We start from the raw sequence: 19,633 nt of genomic DNA on the forward strand, positions 1-19,633 counted from the left end.
GCTCTATCTCTGTAAAAAAATAAAAGTGCCCAAAATATGTAAAAAAAAAAAAAATTAAAAAAAATTTTTTTAAAAAATATGTGGCGTTCATGGTTCTCTCAACCAAAAAGGTTCCTGACCCCTGCCCTAGGTCATGGAGTACAATGGTAGATTTAGGAAATCCAATGGTGGATTGTTTGCAGATCCCTGGAGCACAGAAGTGGCTTGCTCTCATAGTCCCCTGGGACACATTGGTGGCTTGCTTGCGAAACTCATGTATGCCTGTTCAGGTATCCCAGCTTCTGGAGCAAAGCTTTACTTGCTTTAATCATTAAGCCTATTGATTATAACTGAAACCTCTATTACTCAAGCTAAAATTTTAACTCTTGAGTTCCCTACTGTTAGTTTCAAACTATTTCATTTCTATGAGATGTTTCATATGGAAGTAATCATTTTGCTGCTGAGCTTATTTTTAAATTTTTTTATTTATTCATTTTAGAGAGGTTGGAAGAGAGAGAGAGTGAGAAGGGCAGGGGTAGAAGCAGTAAGCATCAACTCCTATATGTGCCTTGACCAGGCAAGCCCAGGGTTTGAACTGGCGACCTCAGCATTCCAGGTTGATGCTTTATCCACTGCGCCACCACAGGTGAGGTGCTGCTGAGCTTGTTTAAAGAGAACATTTCCCATCCCTTAGAATTACCACAGGTAAATATCAGGAGTAGGTTATTGTCTTATTGACATGCAGAAACAAAGTATAATTTTCAAAGACCTTCTAGGTGAATACAAACACCTACAAGACACGAAGTGAAAGTTTGTTCAATATAGGTTCCTCCTTCAAGACCAAAGTCAGAAATATTTAGACCAGATATTTTCATCCCATTTGAAAGGTATAAGTTTTGCAGAATATGGGGTTAAACAAAAAATAATTAAAAGAATATAAGTAATGTTTTCAAAAAATGACTTTCAGGTCTTCTCTTGGTTGAATGGTTCACTGTTCTTCTAGTGCTTTCTTTACTCTGGTGGTCCTGCCAATTCTATCACAGTTGGGGTGGTGAGATGTACGTTCCAAGGTCCAGTTCTCTTTTCTTTTAGTTGGCTCTTAGGGACCCTGTCTTCCAAGTCTCGAGTAGCACCTTATCCCAGGCTCAAAGGAATGTAGTGAACCTGTGGGGAGAGATCTTTTACACAAGGTCATTAATCATAGCTAAGGTCTAACTTAAGTGTTGTACATAGTTCTTTATTTCTTGTTCTGCGCACGTGTCTTCTACCCCAATGGTAGCCTGAAATGGCTGCCATACACAGTTTTATGAGAACTCGGTTGCACCCTACTTTAGGAGCCACTCTTACCCTGAGCAGGGCAACAAAAAGGTAATCCCGGGCTTCTGATGGAATTGAGTTTCTTGACACAATTTGGCTATATTCTTCAAGGTATGATTTATTTTCTCTGCTTTCTCAGAAACCTGAGGTCTTCATCCTCTATGGATTTTCTTTTTGATTCTTAAAACCTTACTAGCTTTCTGTGTAATTTCTGAAACAAAAGGCCTGTTACTTCTCTGGATGTGGCCAGGTTGGCCAAAGTGGGAACTATTTCTATCAGCAGGGCTCTCACTACCACCAAGGATTGAATCAATGCTGGTAGAACAGGCTTCTGTTCATCCTGGAAAAGTATACACAAAGACCAACAAATAAAAATATTTCCATCCTTAGACCCTCAGCATCTGGGGAAAGTCTGCTAGTCCTCAAAAGAGCACTGCCCTTCACATTGTTTTCCTTCTTTCTTCTGATGGGGATCAGTCTGTGTTGCTCTGCTGGCACACACATCTAGCTGCTATTTTCTGTGGGACTTTAGAAACCCCAGGACCTGTGAGCCATGGTTTAATGTAGGTGGTTAATGAACCCTTTCCATGGTGAGTGGCCTCATGCACATGCTTCATGACTGGTCCCACTGAATGTTCTGGAAGAAGTATAACTCCTTTCTTTTTCTTTTTCCATCTACTATTGGGGTCTTCTTCATCAAAACCCTAGCTCTTAGCTTTCTTAAAGTCTGCAGTCGAATATTTAGGGTCAAATTGTGGCAAGTCTAGAATAGGTACCAACATTATAAATGTTCCCTTAGCAGCCTTTTTCACTGCTTGATTGGCCAGATTGTTTCCTTTAGTCACTTCAGTGTCCTCTTCCTGATGCCCAGGATGGTACATAACTGCCACCTGTAAGGGTACCTGAACAACTTCTAGTGATTTAAAATTTTCCATTGCATGTTTAATTTTCTTTTTATGGTAGGTTAATAGCCCTCTTTCCTTCCAGATCAAACCATGTCCATGCAAAATTAGGAAAGCGTGCCTTGAGTCAATACACATTCATGTATTGATCTATGATCAATAGATACACATGATGTGTATTGATCAATACAATACTTCTTTTCATGTGACATTTCTAGTGCCCTGGAACATTTGCTACCTAAATGTTGGCAAAGGATTGAAAAATCTATTCACCCATTTTGGGAATTTTTTTCCATATGGGTATATTATTCTTTCAGCCTCTGAAGTAATTACAGAGAGATCTACATAGTTTAGGGTCATCCCTGAGAGTTATAAAGTCTTGGATTTATGTTCATTTCCCTGGGACTGGAAAAACAGGTCTAGCTGCAAGTTCACTAGTCAGGTAGAATACAGCCTAATTGACTCTCTGGTGGAACTGAGATCAAGCTGCTTATTTTAAAACCTAAACAAAATCCAAAAACAAAGACAAAGTTCAAACAAACAAGTGTTTACAAATCAAATTCTCCAGAGGGACAGAGATACTAGTCTTAGAATCTTATCCTACACCAAGCAGGACTGCAGATGACTTTCACAAGGACCTGATGGTACAAAGACTAAACGGGAGACAGGATTCCCCATATGCATAGAATAGCAAGAATTTCAGACAGACAGATGAGAGCTCTCAAACTGAAACTGACTTCTGTTTCACAGATATGAGTACATTTTCACATACAAAAAAATACAAATGCAATACGGAGACAGAGCCATGGCACAGAAATAAAACTCAATCAAGCCTAATAGCAGAGTTACTACTCGGCCCCCAGCACTGGAGAGAACAAACACAGAGTATAACAATTAGGATGGCCAGACTTACAGAACACAAAAACAAAGAAACAAGTTCAGGATCAAAATTCCATTCCATTTAAACTTAAATGAGCACCCTTGAATATCCAAATTTTAAGGCAATAATGTCCAGAGTATCTTAAAGACAGGAATAAGAGTATTTTGATTTTAGAGCTAGTATTTTCTAATTTTGCATAAAAAATTAGTTTAGGCATTAAACAAAAATAAGAGCTCTGCCTGACCTGTGGTGGCGCAGTGGATAAAGCGTCGACCTGGAAATGCTGAGGTCGCCAGTTCGAAACCCTGGGCTTGCCTGGTGAAGGCACATGTGGGAATTGATGCTTCCAGCTCCTCCCTCCTTCTCTCTCTCTGTCTCTCTCTCCTCTCTCTCCCTCTCTGTCTCTCTCCCTCTCTCTCTCCTCTCTAAAAATGAATAAATTAAAAAAAAAAATAAGAGCTCCATTTTGGCCATCATAAGTGATTTAAGTACTTGCAAGTAAAGGCTTTCTATTATCTAAAAGCTTTGTTCAGCCTGACCTGTGGTAGTTCAGTGGATAGAGCATCAACCTGGAATGCTGAGGTCGCTGGTTCGAAAGAAACCCCAGGCTTACCTGGTCAACGTACATATATATATGGGAGTTGATGCTTCCAGCTCCTTCACCTTCTCTCTCTCTCTCCTCTCCTCTCTAAAATGAATAAATAAAATATTTTTTTAAAAAAAGGTTTTGGTCAGACCCTTTGAAAGCAGTTCTAGTTGAAAAGCCAAAGTTAAAATCAGCCATCCATTTTTCCACCCGACGTGCCTTATCTCAACCCTTAACCTTTGGCGCCACCTTGAGGATTTAATCCCATTTCAAGCATAGGTTGACCAATCGGCCACAGTTCGCCTCAAAAGGTGAATCTCCCCAAAATGGAGGCTTTCCCTACCCCATTATACCAGACAGAGCTCTGTAAAAGCAAAAAACAGAAACCAGAAGGCACCTTAACCTGTCAACTGATCTAGATCATAAATCAGGACTATAAGCCAGAAAGCGCAGCAATTCAAAGGTGGTAAAGGTGATGAATGGTGCCAGGAATCAGAGGAGAGTCCCCCAATAAATTCATGTGCCAGCCTGACCAGGCGGTGGCACAGTGGACGGAGAGTAGGACTGGGACGCGGAAGACCCAGGTTTGAGACCCCGAGGTTGCCAGCTTGAGCGTGGGCTCATCGGGTTTGAGCAAAGCTCACCATTTGGACCCAAGGTCGCTGGCTCGAGCAAGGGGTCACTCGGTCTGCTGTAGCCCCACATTCAAGGCACATATGAGAAATCAATCAATGAACAACTAAGGAACTGCAACCAAGAATTGATGTTTCTCACCTCTCTCCCTTCCTGTCTGTCTGTCCCTCTCTCTGACTCTCTCTGTGTCTGCCACAAAAAAACAAAAACAAAAAATTAATGTGCCAGCTGCTAATCTATATCCATGCCCCTGGCCCACTAGTCCAGGCAGCCAATGGGACTCCCTGTTAAATACCCTGACTAACTGGAGAGTCCTGAAGCTGTCCCACCAGAGTCACCAGAATTGAAACATGAATTATCGGAGTTTGTGCTGCCTGTCACCACTCAGCCAAATAAGTAGCAACAAGGATTGACTATGGGCACTTTATTCAAGTGGTCGGAGATCTGAGGAGATGAGGGTTATGTTCCCAAAACTGTCTCAACATTTTTTCCTGAGCCATTCTTTTTATAAGTAGAAGAAAAAGGTAGGTATGGGGTTTTGGAATTTCAAGGGAAGGTTAATTAGATCATAGTCAAAGGTAATTGGATCATAGTCATTGGGCATTTTGTCCTTGGAGCACACAGGCTTTGCTTACAGTCGCCTGGTGGATTGCTTGCAGATCTCAGGTCAAGTAGGCCTGCCCAGGTTCTGCAACAAAGCTTTATTTGCATTAACCATTAAGCCTATTGATCATAACTAAATCCGCTATTATTCAAGTTGAAGTTTTAAAATAACTCTTGAGTTTCCTCTATAAAATCAATATAACAAATCTATAATTTATGGCCCTTGGGGCCAGAATGTGTGGTCTTTACTAGTCAGATGAAACCATTATCCTTATCAGTCACAAGCCTTATATCTAGGATTAGCAATATAGAATAACTGTTTGATAGCATTTTACCCACAGTAGGACTTTTTCAAAATTGGAGTCAATCCTCTCAAGCTGTGCCCTGCTTTTATCAGCTAAGCTTATGTAATATTCTAAATCCCTTGTTGCCATTTCAACAGTTTTCACATTATTTTTACCAGGAGTGGATTCCACCTCAGGAAAGCACATTCTTTGCTTGTCTATAAGGAGCAAATCCTCATCTGTCTATTGAAGTTCTGTCAGGAGGGCAGAGCAGTGCAGGTCCCCTCAGGCTCTACTTCTCATTCGGTTTTCCTGCTGTTCTCACAGCATCTGCAGTGACTTCCTCCTCAAAGTCATCCGGGAACCTTGGAATCAGCTTCTTCCAAACTCCCGTGAATGTTGATATTTTGACCTTTTCCCATGAATCATCAGTGTGCTTATTGGCATCTAGAATGGTGACTCCTTTCCAGAAGATTTTCAGTTTGCTTGACATGGGGGTGTCACAAACCTTCCATTTGTATTAGACGATCTGTGAAGTGCGGAAAAACGCGGTGTGCCCGTCTCTGAGTCCCCGCTGGCAGGGCTGAGGGCTGTCTGCTCAGAAGTGGAATTGCTGCTAGATGGTATGATCATTCTATGTATAGCTTTTTGAGGAAACACTGTACTGTTTTCATAGCAGCTTCATCAGCTTATACCCCCAGCAGTGCACGGGAGTTCTCTTCCCACACATCCTTGTCGGCACTTGTTCTTTTCTACTTTGCTTTTTTTTATTTTGTTTTTTGGGGGTTTTTTGGTGTGTGTCTGTGTGTATTTTTTTTTTTTTTTTACAGGGACAGAGAGTCAGAGAGAGGGATGGATAGGGACGGACAAACAGACAGGAATGGAGAGAGATGAGAAGCATCAATCATCAGTTTTTCGTTGTGACAGCTTAAGTTGTTCATTGATTGCTTTCTCATATGTGCCTTGACTGCGGGCCTTCAGTAGACTGAGTGACCCCTTGCTCGAGCCAGCGACCTTGGGTCCAAGCTGGTAAGCTTTTTGCTCAAGCCAGATGAGCCCGCGCTTAAGCTGGCGACCTCAGGGTCTTGAACCTGGGTCCTTCACATCCCAGTCCTATGCTCTATCCACTGTGCCACCGCCTGGTTAGGCTGCTTTGTTTCTTGACATGAGCTGTTCTAATTGGTGTAAAGTGATTTAAAAAAAATAGCTTTTTTAGCTTTTGTAATTCTCAGTAGGAGTGTAGATCCAGCACTGAAAGCCTCTGTCTGATTTCTGCACATAGCACAGTGCTGTGTCCATAGTGGCTGATTAGTGGGAGAGAGAAGAGAAGGCAGAGAGACTGCTCTGCAGACTGAGCTGTTAGTTACAGACAACATAGAATAGGAGTGAGTCTCGGCTTCCTGAGTTAGGATGGGCTAACTGGGGAACACATTTGAAGCTGTGTGACTTTTGTCAAGTTATTTTACCTATGTTGAACAAGAATATTATTAAAATATTTTGAGGGAGATTTTGTGTGTGTGTGAAAGAGAAAGAGAGGAAAGAGGAGAGGGATGAGAAGAATCAACTCATAGTTGCTTTCACTTTAGTTGTATTACATTCATTGCTTCTCATACTGCCTTGCCAGTGTCCCCTTGCTCAAGCCAGTGACCTTGGGCTTTTCATGCCAGTGACCTTTGCACTTAAGCAGACAAGCTTTGGGATCTTGTGGACAGTTCTCTGCTCAAGCCAGCAACCCTGTGCTGATAAGCCCACGTTCAGAGCCAGTGACTTCAGCGTTTTGAACTTGTGACCTCAACATTCCAGATTGATGCTTTATCCACTGTACCACCACAGGTCAAGTGAACAAGAATACTATTTACTTATACAATTTTATTTTATGTAAAGAAGATTACTAGACTAGGATTCAAAAAATGTGTATTGGGGGTTGGGAAGATGAGTGAAAGAAGTGAAGGGATTAAGGAGTACACCTTGGCTGTTACAGAATAGTCACAGGGATGTAGAGTACAGCATAGAGAATGCAGTTAATAATATAGTAATAACTATGTATGGTGCCAGGCGGGTACTGAACATATGGAGGGGCACTTTGAAAAACATATGCTTATCTAACTACTATGCTGTTCACCTGAAACTAATACAAAATAATACCGAAAGTAAATTGTCATTGAAAATTAAATCATGTTCATTTGTCTGGGAGCTGGTAAAAACAGAACAATAACAATACCTCCTTAACAAAGATGACTTGTCTGTTGTAAGGATAACAGGAGATAACGTGAGGAAAACTTTCTCGCATTTAGTCAGTGCTCATTACATTTTAGCCATTGTTGTTTTCTGCAGTTGTGATTTTTGATGATTTTTGAACCAAATGTGCTGTTGTACTTGGTCGAAGTCCGAAGTCTAAAGTTAACTGTCCTTTCCCAAAGACATGTCTTTCTCCCCCAGTGGTGTCTGCGATGTGGTTTTCAATTCAGGGAAATGGAACATCACATCTGTCAGCACTTCTTGCTCATGTGGCTTTTCTTCCCCTGCCAGGACTCTGGTTAGGAGTCGAGTGGGACAACCCCGAGAGAGGCAAGCATGACGGAAGCCACGAGGGGACTCGGTACTTTCAATGCAGGTATTTTCTTACAAATTGACATGGTTATTTAGGGTAACATTTAATCTATATAAATAAAAATGTAAACGTTCATTTGTTCACAATTTTAAATTACTGAAAGTTCTTCACCAATTGCTTTGAAATTTTGACACACGTTGCATTTGAATATGCACTCTTTTTTTATATACCTACTATTATATAGATATAGATGTCCCACCTGTGATAGATAAAAACATGCTTTCTTTTAAAAACAGCGCCATCTGTTGGACATAAAAGCAACACACGCTATACTAAATATTTTACGATTCCATTTCAATGTTTCCGATTTATGATCCATTTATGTGCAGCCAGACTTGAGGATGCACAGTTGTGAGCACGGCGATCGTGTTCTGCAGCTTCAGATCTACTTCGTTCTCAACAGAATGAATGCGACAGGCTGAGAGTGGCTGAAAGACGTCAACGAGAAACAGCAGATCAGCGTCAAACACGACTCTGTGCTCAGCAATCACGCGATTACAATCGCCTTGCATTCCGGTACAACCCAGCTGATGATTATAGTTTGAGCTGGCATGTTCTCATCGGCACTATGACGGAAATGTGTCCTTATTGCAAGGCTCTGAAATTTAATGGAGAAAGGAAAGGAATGTGTTGTGCCACCAGAAAAATTAAACTGCCTCAACTTGGAGAACCTCCAGAGCCATTAAAAACTTTGCTTGCCGGATATATTGCTGAATCAAAGCATTTCCTATCTAACATCAGGAAATAGAACTCATGCTTCCAAATGATGTCGTTCGGTGCAGAAATCATAGCAGCTCAATTCATGCCAACTTTCAAAGTAAAAGGACAAATTTATCATAAAGCTGGCTCCCCGCTTCCGTTCCCAGATGGTCAACATAAATTCCTACGAATGTATTTCATCAGTGATGGCAATGATGAATTGAATGCACGCTGCGGAATTTCTACCGACATAAAAAGGTCCATCGTTTCCCAACTGCAAGAGCTTCTTCATGAAAAAAACAATTTAGTGCGTTTGTTCAAAATAGCAATTGACATGATGCCATCTGATACACACAAGATTGTTATTCATGCTGACAAAACAGCTGCTGGAGAATGTGTGTGAAGATTCAATGCTCCAACTATAGACAAAATGGCAATTGTTATAGTCGGAGATCAGTTCCAACCTAGAGATATTGTTCTTCATCGGAGAAACAATCAATTGACAAAACTTACAGAAACTCATTAATGCTACAATGCCCTGCAATATCCAATCATTTTTGGGATGATGCCGATGGATATCACTTCAACATTAAGATGATAAATCTAGTCAATGGCGAAGAAACATATACGAAATGCAGCGTAATGACCTATTATTCATACTGATTAATGATTCGAGAGAATGAACACAATCACATTTTGAAATGCTATCAATTGTTTCACCAATACATCATAGATATGTATGCAAAAATCAAAACAGAACGTTTGATACTCATTCGTTTGAATCAGACCAAGCTTCACTCTGAAGAATACGTTCATTTGCGAGATGCAGTTGTAAATGACGGTAACACAACTAACGTTGAAAGACTAATGATTTTGCCATGTTCATATACAGGCAGTCCACGTCATATGCATGAGTATGCTCAAGATGCAATTATGTATGTTTGTCACTACGGGCATCCGACCTATTCATTACATTCACATGCAGTCCAGCTTGGGATGATATACAACAGCTCTTGCTTCCTGGCCAATCGTCAGTAGATAGGTATGACATCACAGCACGTGTTTTCAGACAGAAGCTGAAATCGCTGATGGATTTCATGGTAAAACATGAAGTGTTTGGGTCTGTGCGCTGTAAAAAATTAATGAGCAATGTCATAGAAGCAACAATCTTGGCAGGACCTTTCAAAGGTGAGGATGTCCTCATTCCTCACACTCTTATGATTCCAATGGATATGCCATTTCAGTTTAAGAGATCGCAATTCCCAATTCAATTGGCGTTTGCAATCACCATCAACAAAGCTCAGGGCCAATCTTTAGAATTGTGCACTTTTGATCTACACACGGATTGCTTCTCACATGGACAATTATATGTTGCGTGTTCTAGACTCGGCAAACCAGACAGTCTCTATATCTGCACAGACAATGGAACAACAAAAAATATTGTATACCCACAAGCATTGTGAAATTGAACATTAGAAACGTGCACTTTCTCTTTCTTTCTTTTCCATTTAACCAGACTGAGCCACAGCAACGCGTGGCCAGGTACAGCTAGTAGTTGAATAAAGGGGGCTGGAAAAGAAGTGTTTGGCTTGTTGGTCAGTTCTGTAATGTAGAATGTGGTGTATTTTTAAAAAGACAGTTCTATTTGTAGAGTTTTTTCCCAGTGTTTTTAAAACTGATCCTTAATTTTACAAGTGGAGTTGCTTGCTTTGTCCTTTTTTGTGTTTTTGTTTCTTCAGTTTTTTTAAATAATTGAATGAGTGGAAACATCTCTCATTAATTCATTAACAGTTTAAGCCCTGGCCAGATAGCTGGGTTGGTTAGAACATAGTTCCAAAGTGTAGTAGTGGTTGCTGGTTCCATCCTGATCAGGGCACAATACAGGAACAAACTGATGCTCATTTTTTTTTTTTTTTGTATTTTTTCTGAAGTGAGAAGCGGGGAGGCAGAGAGACAGACTCCTGCATGCACCTGACCAGGATCCATAGGGCAATCCCACCAGGGGGTGATGCTCTGCCTATCTGGGGTGTTGCTCCGTGGCAACCAGAGCCATTCCAGTGCCTGAGGCAGAGGCCATGGTGCCATCCTCGGCACCTGGGGCCAACTTGCTCAAACTGTTTGAGCCATGGCAGCAGGAGGGGGAAGAGAGAGAGAGAGAAGGGGGAGATGGAGGGGAGAAGAAGCAGATGGTCAAGAATCAAACCTGGGACTTCCACACGCTGGGCCGACAGTCTACCACTGAACCAACTGGCTAAGGCCGTGATACTTCTTTGTTCTTCTTTCTCAATATTGGTTTGGCATTGGGCCTTTAGTGTTCCATGTAAATTTTAAGATTATTCTAGTTCTATGAAATGTCATTGGTATTTTGATAGGGATTGCATTGAATCTGTATATTGCTGTGGATAGTATGGACACTTTAATGGTGTCTATTCTTTCTATCTATGAACATGGTATATATAGGCTTCCTTTTGTTTATCTTAAAATTTCCTAGTGCTAGGCCCTGGCCGGTTGACTCAGTGGTAGAGCGTCAGCCTGGCGTGCAGAAGTCCTGGGTTCGATTCCCGGCCAGGGCACACAGGAGAAGCGCCCATCTGCTTCTCCACCCCTCCCCCTCTCCACCCCTCCCCCTCTCCTTCCTCTCTGTCTCTCTCTTCCCCTCCCGCAGCCGAGGCTCCACTGGAGCAAAGATGGCCCAGGCGCTGGGGATGGCTCCTCGGCCTCTGCCCCAGGCGCTAGAGTGGCTCTGGTTGCAACAGAGCAGCCCCCCGGAGGGGCAGAGCATCGCCTCCTGGTGGGCAGAGCGTCGCCCCCTGGTGGACGTGCTGGGTAGATCCCAATCGGGCGCATGCGGGAGTCTGTCTGACTGTCTCTCCCCGTTTCCGGCTTCAGAAAAATACAGAAGAAAAAAAAAATTTCCTAGTGCTGTATAGATCTTTTACCTTCTTGGTTAAATTTATTCTTAGATATTTTATTCTTTTTTGATACAATTGTGAACGGGATTGTTTTCTTAATTTCTCTTTCTGATAGTTTGTTATTAGTTTATTGAAGTGCAAGCTATTTCTTAATATTACTTTTGTATTCTGCTACTTTACTGAATGTATCAGTTTTAATAGTTGTTTGGTGGAGCCTGACCAGGCAGTGGCACAGTGGATAGAGCGTCGGGCTGGGATGCAGAGGACCCAGGTTTGAGACCCCGAGGTCGCCAGCTTGAGCGTGGGCTCAACTGGTTTGAGCAAAAGCCCACCAGCTTGAACCCAAGGTCTCTGGCTCCAGCAAGGAGTTACTCGGTCTGCTGAAGGCTCGGTCAAGGCACATATGAGAAAGCAATCAATGAACAACTAAGGTGTTGCAACGCGCAATGAAAAATTAATGATTGATGCTTCTCATCTCTCTCCGTTCCTGTCTGTCCCTGTCTATCCCTCTCTCTGACTCACTCTCTGTCTCTATAAAAAAAAAAATAAAAAAAAATAAAAAAGTTTTTTGGTGGAATCTTTAGGTTTCTCTCTATATAGTATCATGTCATCTGTGAGAGCTTTAAAATAAAATAAAAATTGTGGCACTCATAAGCAATTTATGAAAAGATGCTCGTTCACAGGGCCATTTCTGTTGGGACATGTGTCCATCATGCCAGCTCTCTAGATGTTACAGCAGTGTGCACGTAGTGAAAGTGACTACGTCTCCATGCTGAGCAGCATGTTTGCAAGCTTGTAGAAGTATAACAAACAATCTCAAGATTAACAGCATTTATGAGAAACTCCTCAGAGACACAGCCTTTCCATTTCCAGAGACAAAGCACCTAGCATTTAAGGCCCCAACAAGAAAAATGCTTCCTGTAAGAGTTTTAGAATTTGTTGGGGACCCTTTACTTTTTCTTTTCTTTTTTTTTTTTTTGACAGAGAGAATCAGAGAGAGGGACAGATAGGGACAGACAGGAAGGCAGAGAGATGAGAAGCATCAATTCTTCATTGTGGCATCTTAGTTGTTTGTTGATTGCTTGTTCATTGACTGCTTTCTCATATGTGCCTTGACCAGGGGGCTACAGCAGAGCGAGTGACCCCTTGCTCAAGCCAGCAACCTTGGGCTCAAGCCAGTGACCCTGCACTCAAGCTGGTGGGGACCCTTTACTTTTGAGTAGTGTTGCCAGATTTAGCAGATATATATACCAAATATAAAATTTGGGTTTTAGATAAACAGTAAGTTACTTTATAGTATACGTATGGGACTAAAAAATGATTTGCTGTTTATCTGAAATTAAAATTTAACTGGGCATTCTGAATTTTACCTGACAACCTTATTGTGGAAATAGGGTGGATTAGTCTTGGTACAGGACTTCATGAGAGTCTCACATTTCTGCACAGGACCTGGTCAGGATGCTGGTAGTGCTGGCAGGCAGCAAGAGGAAGGAGCTTAAACAAGCTGAATGCTTATAAGAGAAAAACTTTTGGACTCTCTTCCTACCAATCTCTGCCCTCACCAAGTTTTTTCTGTTTAGATAGCATTCAGAATTTCCGGGTTGGGATACAATGTCTTGATATGACTCTGACATCTCTGTGAAGTCTACATACATTATCAGCTGATCTTTGGAGGTTCTTGTGGGTGATGGGCACTCATTTAGCTAGCATTTCTCATTACTTGCTGAGCTGCTTTTTTTTTTGGAGACACTTTACCTGATGTTCTTTACACTGACATTTGATGTCATCCTCTGACCTGCGAAGGGCACAGCAGCCCAACCAAGCAGTGATAAAGATCTCTTCTTGAATTATTCACATGTGAACTTAGGACAGAAATGAAAACCATGCTATTTGTTTTACATTGTTTTCTCATCTATTATAAATGTATTGCTTTTAAAACTTCTGCTTTCATACTTATTTTTTCCTTTAAATCATGTAATATTTGAAGAATAGATTTTTCTATTTTTATTTCATTTAACTAGAACTTTAAATTTTACTTTTCAATTAAGTAAAACCTTATACATGTGAGACTTTAGGAACAGTCTCTTAGATGCAAAGCTCATTTGTTTATACACATTGAGATAGATTGAGGTATATAAACTAATATTCTAAATTGTATGAATTATTTTTCCAACACCTAACAGACATACCTTGGGATTTGGTTCATCCTTGTGCCTGTAAAGTGTTTACTAGTACTAATATTTAGTGCCTGACCTGTGATGGTGCAGTTCATTGAGCATGAGCCCAGAATGCCAAGCGAGGTTCCAGATTCAAAACCATGAGGTTGTTGGCTTGAGTGTGGGCTCATCGACATAATCTCATCATTGACATGATCTCAATGTCACTGGCTTGATGCCCAAGGTCGCTGGCTTGAGCAAGGGGTCACTGGCTTGGCTGGAGCCCTCCAGACAAGGCACATATGAGAAATCAATGAAAAAGTAAGGTGTTGCAATATCTTCATTGATGCTTCTATCTCTCTCCTTTCCTGTCTGTCCTCTCTCTGTCTTTCTCTCCCCACCTCTCTCTCTCACAAAAAAAAAAAAAAATTGATTTCTGTTGGTGACAGGGTACAACTGTAGTTTGTTGCCTTTATTTGTAATTGAAGGAAATACTGAGTTTTGGTTAGTGTCAGCTATTCATGCATGACAGTCCACCCCCAAACTTGAGGCTTAAAACAGCCACTTTATGGCTCATGACTCTGTCTCAGGGATGTAAACAGGGCTTAGTGGAGACGGCTGCCTCTGGCTAGAGGGTCCAAGATGGCTGTGCACAGCTGGGACGTGGTGTTGACTAGGAGGCTTGGGTGTCCTCTCAGTCTGTTTCTGCTTACAGTCTGTCACTGCAGTCTAGCGAGAGTTTTACACAGCCCTTGGTTTCCAAGACAGTGAAAATGGAGACTGCAGTGTCTCTTAAGGCCCATGCTTCACTGTTGGTAAAACTGAGTCACTGGGACAGAAATGAACTATGCCTATTGATGGGACAAGCGGTGAAGTCACATTGCTAAAGGCATGTGGACTGAGAGTCACCGTTGGGAATAATTTGTCACAGTTCTCCCGCTGGTCTGAACAGTTCCACATCCCTTCTCCATGCAGAATTCACTCGCCACCTTCATGAGTCTCACCCTTTCTTGCAGCAGTGGCTGGAAGTCCAGGGTGTTGCCATCTAAAGGACCACAGAGCCTGCGAGGCTCCTGGGGTGTAGTCCTGGTGCAGATGTTAGGAGGAGCTGTGGCTGCAGGTCTGTGGAGGTGGGAGCCCTCCTCCTGGCCTGTGGACCGTGGTGGGAGGGACAGAACTACTGCAGACATGCCACTCAGAAAGTGCAGAGGGACTCTCCTGGCTGGCGCTGTCGGCATGCTTCGGCAGTCCCGCAGCTCCGAAACACAAGTATCCCCTGCGTAGGGCCCATTGCAGCATTCTGGAAGCACATCTTCCCAAACACAAGAGTTCTAGATGATCCTGTTCAAATTGTGACATTCGTAACACGAAAGACCCTGTGTTGTTCTTGACTCTCAGAAATGTTGAATGTAGCTAGACGTGACTTGCTCACTAGCTGCTACTCCCATGTAACATTCAAAACATTGCAGTTTAATACTTGTACTTGTGTGTGAATGTTTAAAGATGAAAAACTCAAATGATATTGTATTTCTTGAAGTTTTTGCTCACAGTTTTAAAGAATGATAATCTTTCCTGGCCTACAGTGGCACGGTGGATAGAGCATCGACCTGGAATTATGAGGCCCCTGGTTCAAAACTCTGGGCTTGCCTGGTCAAGGCACATATGAAAAGCAACTGCTATGAGTTGATAATTCCTGCTCCTCCCCCTCTAAAAATCAATAAATCTAAAAATACAAAAGAAAATCTTGAACCTTTTTTCTTTTTTTAAAAATAATTTTTGTTTTGCCTCTCCACATTTCTCCATGTTTGCAAGCAGATTAGGTTGTTTTTTTTCTGAGGTTTGTTCTGCACAGATCCAGACATCAAGTTGTACGACAGCAATGCCAAGATCTTGCTCTTACCCAGTCAGGCTGGTCACACTATGTCCTTTGAGCCTACACTCAGCATGCAGCGGAAAGTGTCCTTGCCTTTCCCAAAGCTCAGCAGTGTCATGTTTTTTTTGTTTGGTTTTAAAATTTTTAAATTTATTTATTTATTTTTTATTCATTTTTAGAGAGGAGAGAGAGAGACAGAGAGAAGAGAGAGACAGAGAGATAGAGAAGGGGGGAGGAGCTGGAAGCATCAACTCCCATATGTGCCTTGACAAGGCAAACCCAGGGTTTCGAACTGGCGACCTCAGCATTTCCAGGTCAACGCTTTATCCACTGCGCCACCACAGGTCAGGCAGCAGTGTCATGTTCATGGGCAAAACTACTAGGCCTCAGTGGTTAGGTGGCCGTATCCAATCTTCCTTAATGTTACAGTTTTTTTTTTCTTTTTTTTTCTTTTTTTTCCATTTTTCTGAAGCTGGAAACAGGGAGAGACAGTCAGACAGACTCCCGCATGCGCCCGACCGGGATCCACCCGGCACGCCCATCAGGGGCGACACTCTGCCCACCAGGGGGCGACGCTCTGCCCATCCTGGGCGTCGCCATGTTGCGACCAGAGCCACTCTAGCGCCTGAGGCAGAGGCCACAGAGCCATCCCCAGCGCCCGGGCCATCTTTGCTCCAATGGAGCCTTGGCTGCGGGAGGGGAAGAGAGAGACAGAGAGGAAAGCGTGGCGGAGGGGTGGAGAAGCAAATGGGCGCTTCTCCTGTGTGCCCTGGCCGGGAATCGAACCTGGGTCCTCCGCACGCTAGGCCGACGCTCTACCGCTGAGCCAACCGGCCAGGGCCAATGTTACAGTTTTTTATTTTCTTCTGGGAGGGGTAAGCATGTTAAATTGTCACCAGAGATGGCTGCCAATAATGGTACCCATTCCTATTCAAGACTATGGCTTTTCCCAGCAAGAGGTGGAGGCTCTTTCCTTTCCCTCGAATCGAGGTGGCCTGTGACTAGGTTGGACATGTGGCAGAGATGATGTTGTGTCAGTTCTGGGACTAGGCTTTAAGAGGCTATGCAGTTTCTGTTTTCACTCCCTTGGAAGCCTCTCTGCCTAAGATGTCTAAATACTATGCTAGGGAGAGAGGCCCAGCTGCCCCCAGCCCTCCCCCCCCCCCCCACAACTACCGTTGTCCAGGTGCCAGGAATCCGAGTGGAGCCATCTTGGATGGTTCCACCTCAGCCACCTCCCAGCTGAATGCAGCCACATGGCTGACCCCAGCAGAAACCATGTTACACAACTCAGCTGAGCTAGGCTTACCCATAGGGTTGTGAGAAATAGCAAATCATTCAGCCATTATGCTTTGGGGTAGTTTTTAGGTCACAATAGATACTGAAACAGATAACTTCATGCCTGGGTGTTGTGTGATTTTTTCCTGGCATATGTTTATCAACATATATTCTCTTATCAAAATTTACTGCCCTGGCCAGGTAGCTCAGTTGTTTAGAGCATTGTCCTAATATGCCAAGGTTGTAAGTTTAATCCCTAGTCAGAGCACATACAAGAATCAACCAATGAATGCGTGAATAAGTGGAACAATAGATCAATCTCTCTCAAATCAATCGATAAAAAAATTTTGTTAATTGTACATGGTTCATGTGATGAAATTGTTGTTATTGATGGGTGTACTACAGGAGCCCATCTAAACACATTTGGGAGATATTGCTTAAATTTAGGGTATTTGGCCTCTGGATTATTCCAGTATTTCAAAATATGTGGGTTTGTTTTTAATATTTTCAATAAAATAACTATATTTATGCCAGACAATACTGTGATGGTTTACTTTTTATTATGGTTTAATTAACCCTTATAAATAACCTCATTTGGTAGGGCTTTATAGATGAGGCTACTTAGGCGGAGAAGGTGAGTTGAGTTGTGTGAAGTCACATAGCTGGTTAAGTGATGGAGCTGACAGCAGGTTCGCCAGCTCTCACATGCTGTCCCTGCTCCCTCCTCACTCACTCCCTCTCATATTAGGAATGGACATGCTAGACAGAATTTTATTTTTATTTTTTATTTTTTATTTATTTTTTTCCTGTATTTTTCCGAAGCTGGAAACGGGGAGAGACAGACAGACTCCCGCATGCGCCTGACCGGGATCCACCCGGCATGCCCACCAGGGGCGACGCTCTGCCCACCAGGGGACGATGCTTTGCCCCTCCGGGGCGTGGCTCCGCCGTGACCAGAGCCACTCTAGGCACCTGGGGCAGAGGCCAAGGAGCCATCCCCAGCGCCCGGGCCATCCCCGCTCCAATGGAGCCTCGCCACGGGAGGGAAAGAGAGAGACAGAGAAGAAGGAGGGGGGGTGGAGAAGCAAATGGGCGCTTCTCCTATGCGCCCTGGCCAGGAATCGAACCCAGGTCCCCCGCACGCCAGGCTGACGCTCCATTGCTGAGCCAACCGGCCAGGGCCCATGCTAGGCAGAATTTTAATTTTTTTTTTTTTTTGGTGTTTTTCTGAAGCTGGAAACAGGGAGAGACAGTCAGACAGACTCCCGCATGCACCTGACAGGGATCCATCCAGCATGCCCACCAGGGGGCGATGCTCTGCCCCTCCGGGGCGTCGCTCTGCTGCGACCAGAGCCACTCTAGCGCCTGGGGCAGAGGCCAAGGAGCCATCCCCAGCGCCCGGGCCGTCTTTGCTCCAATGGAGCCTTGGCTGCGGGAGGGGAAGAGAGAGACAGAGAGGAAGGAGGGGGAGGGGGTGGAGAAGCAAATGGGTGCTTCTCCTATGTGCCCTGGCCGGAAATCGAACCCGGGTCCCCTGCACGCCAGGCCGACGCTCTACCGCTGAGCCAACTGGCCAGGGCTCAGAATTTTAATTTAAGGGATGTGTTTAACAAAATAAGCCAAGAGAGAACCGTGGGAAAGGATAGCATACTAGTAGTCAGAAATCCAAGATTTTTTGTGTTTGTATGATATCTCCAGAACAGTAGACCCAGTACCCCAGCAGAAACAGAATGGGTTAGGTGAGCATTCCTTATAATGGGACACAAGGTCCACCTGCACCAGCATCCCCTGAGCATCCTTTGAAAGGAGCGGATTTCTGGGGCCAGCCCAACCCCACAGTCAGCCTCGGTAGTGGTTGTAGGGGTCCTGCAGCTTTACAGATGACCCTGCTTTTTAGGTTAAGTTTCAGAAGGCCTAGACCTGGATAATCTCTTAAATTGGTCTCTTTAAGTAGATCTTAAAAAGTGATGCTAGCTATATTTAAAATCTTTAGCTGAACAATGGAATTGTTTGTTGAGACTGTGCTCTTTTTTAAAAATATATATTTTTATTCATTTTTAGAGAAGAGAGAGAGAGAGAGAGAGAGAGAGAGAGAGAGAGAGAGAAGGGGGGAAGAGCAGGAAGCATCAACTCCCATATGTGCCTTGACAGGGCAAGTCCAGGGTTTTGAACCAGCGACCTAAGCATTCCAGGTTGACACTTGATCTATTGTGCCACCACAGGTCAGGCTGGGACTGTGCTCTTTTTTTTTTTTTTAAGAGACAGAGAGTCAGAGAGAGGGATAGATAGGGACAGACAGACAGGAACAGAGAGAGACGAGAAGCATCAAGCATCAGTTTTTCATTGCGACACCTTAGTTGTTCATTGATTGCTTTCTCATATGTGCCTTGACTGTGGGCCTTCAGCAGACCTTTCCATGCTCGCGCCAGTGACCTTGGATCCAAGCTGGTGAGCTTTGCTCAAACCAAACGAGCCTGCGCTCAAGCTGGCGACCTTGGGGTCTCAATCTGGGTCCTCGGGTCCTCCGCATCCCGGTCCGACGCTCTATCTACTGCGCCACCGCCTGGTCAGGCCAGGACTGTGCTCTTTAAGTGTGAGACTTTCCTGTGATCAACATAATGTTTTCCCAGCAGCCTCTGGTAGGCTGTGGCCCTCTGAGATCACTACAGACTCACATCTTGATTTTGCTGCAACAGAGAATTTAATTTCCTGCACCATCGATTTCCCTGCTCTACTGGGAGTTTTCATCGACATGCAGGTTTGAAATTTCCCACCTAAAAACACTTCCTGTCAGGCCCATCTCCCGTCTCCCCAGGACCAGCTGTCTGTGCTCCCTGTCCTTACTCTCTGGGCTCACTCCATCAGGCCCTGGCCCCTGCTGCACCCCTTTTGCTCCTCTGGTTCCTTCAGGTTGTAGGTC

At 43.6% G+C, this 19,633-nt stretch overlaps 2 protein-coding genes across 12 annotated transcripts in view; one reads left to right on the top strand and one right to left on the bottom strand.

Moving 5' to 3' along the window:
• The window catches only part of TBCE (tubulin folding cofactor E), a 125,709-nt gene that overhangs the window by 48,845 nt on the left and 57,231 nt on the right, over window positions 1-19,633 (top strand). For all 8 annotated transcript variants that reach the window (XM_066235636.1, XM_066235601.1, XM_066235593.1 and 5 more), the window contains exon 3: window positions 7,714-7,798. In XM_066235636.1, the coding sequence (XP_066091733.1) occupies window positions 7,714-7,798 (85 nt within the window). The remainder of the gene's footprint in view (window positions 1-7,713; window positions 7,799-19,633) is intronic.
• B3GALNT2 (beta-1,3-N-acetylgalactosaminyltransferase 2) overlaps window positions 1-19,633 on the bottom strand; it is a 129,455-nt gene that overhangs the window by 7,153 nt on the left and 102,669 nt on the right. For 3 of the 4 annotated variants that reach the window (XM_066235675.1, XM_066235657.1, XM_066235648.1), the window contains one exon: window positions 3,692-3,766. In XM_066235675.1, coding sequence (XP_066091772.1) covers window positions 3,692-3,766 — 75 coding nt within the window. Of the gene's footprint in view, window positions 1-574; window positions 1,144-3,691; window positions 3,767-19,633 lie in introns of those variants that run through there. The other variant, XM_066235667.1, reaches the window with a different exon arrangement.

Source organism: Saccopteryx bilineata, chromosome 1 (assembly GCF_036850765.1).
Source record: "Saccopteryx bilineata isolate mSacBil1 chromosome 1, mSacBil1_pri_phased_curated, whole genome shotgun sequence".
NCBI classification, from domain to species: Eukaryota; Metazoa; Chordata; class Mammalia; order Chiroptera; family Emballonuridae; genus Saccopteryx; species Saccopteryx bilineata.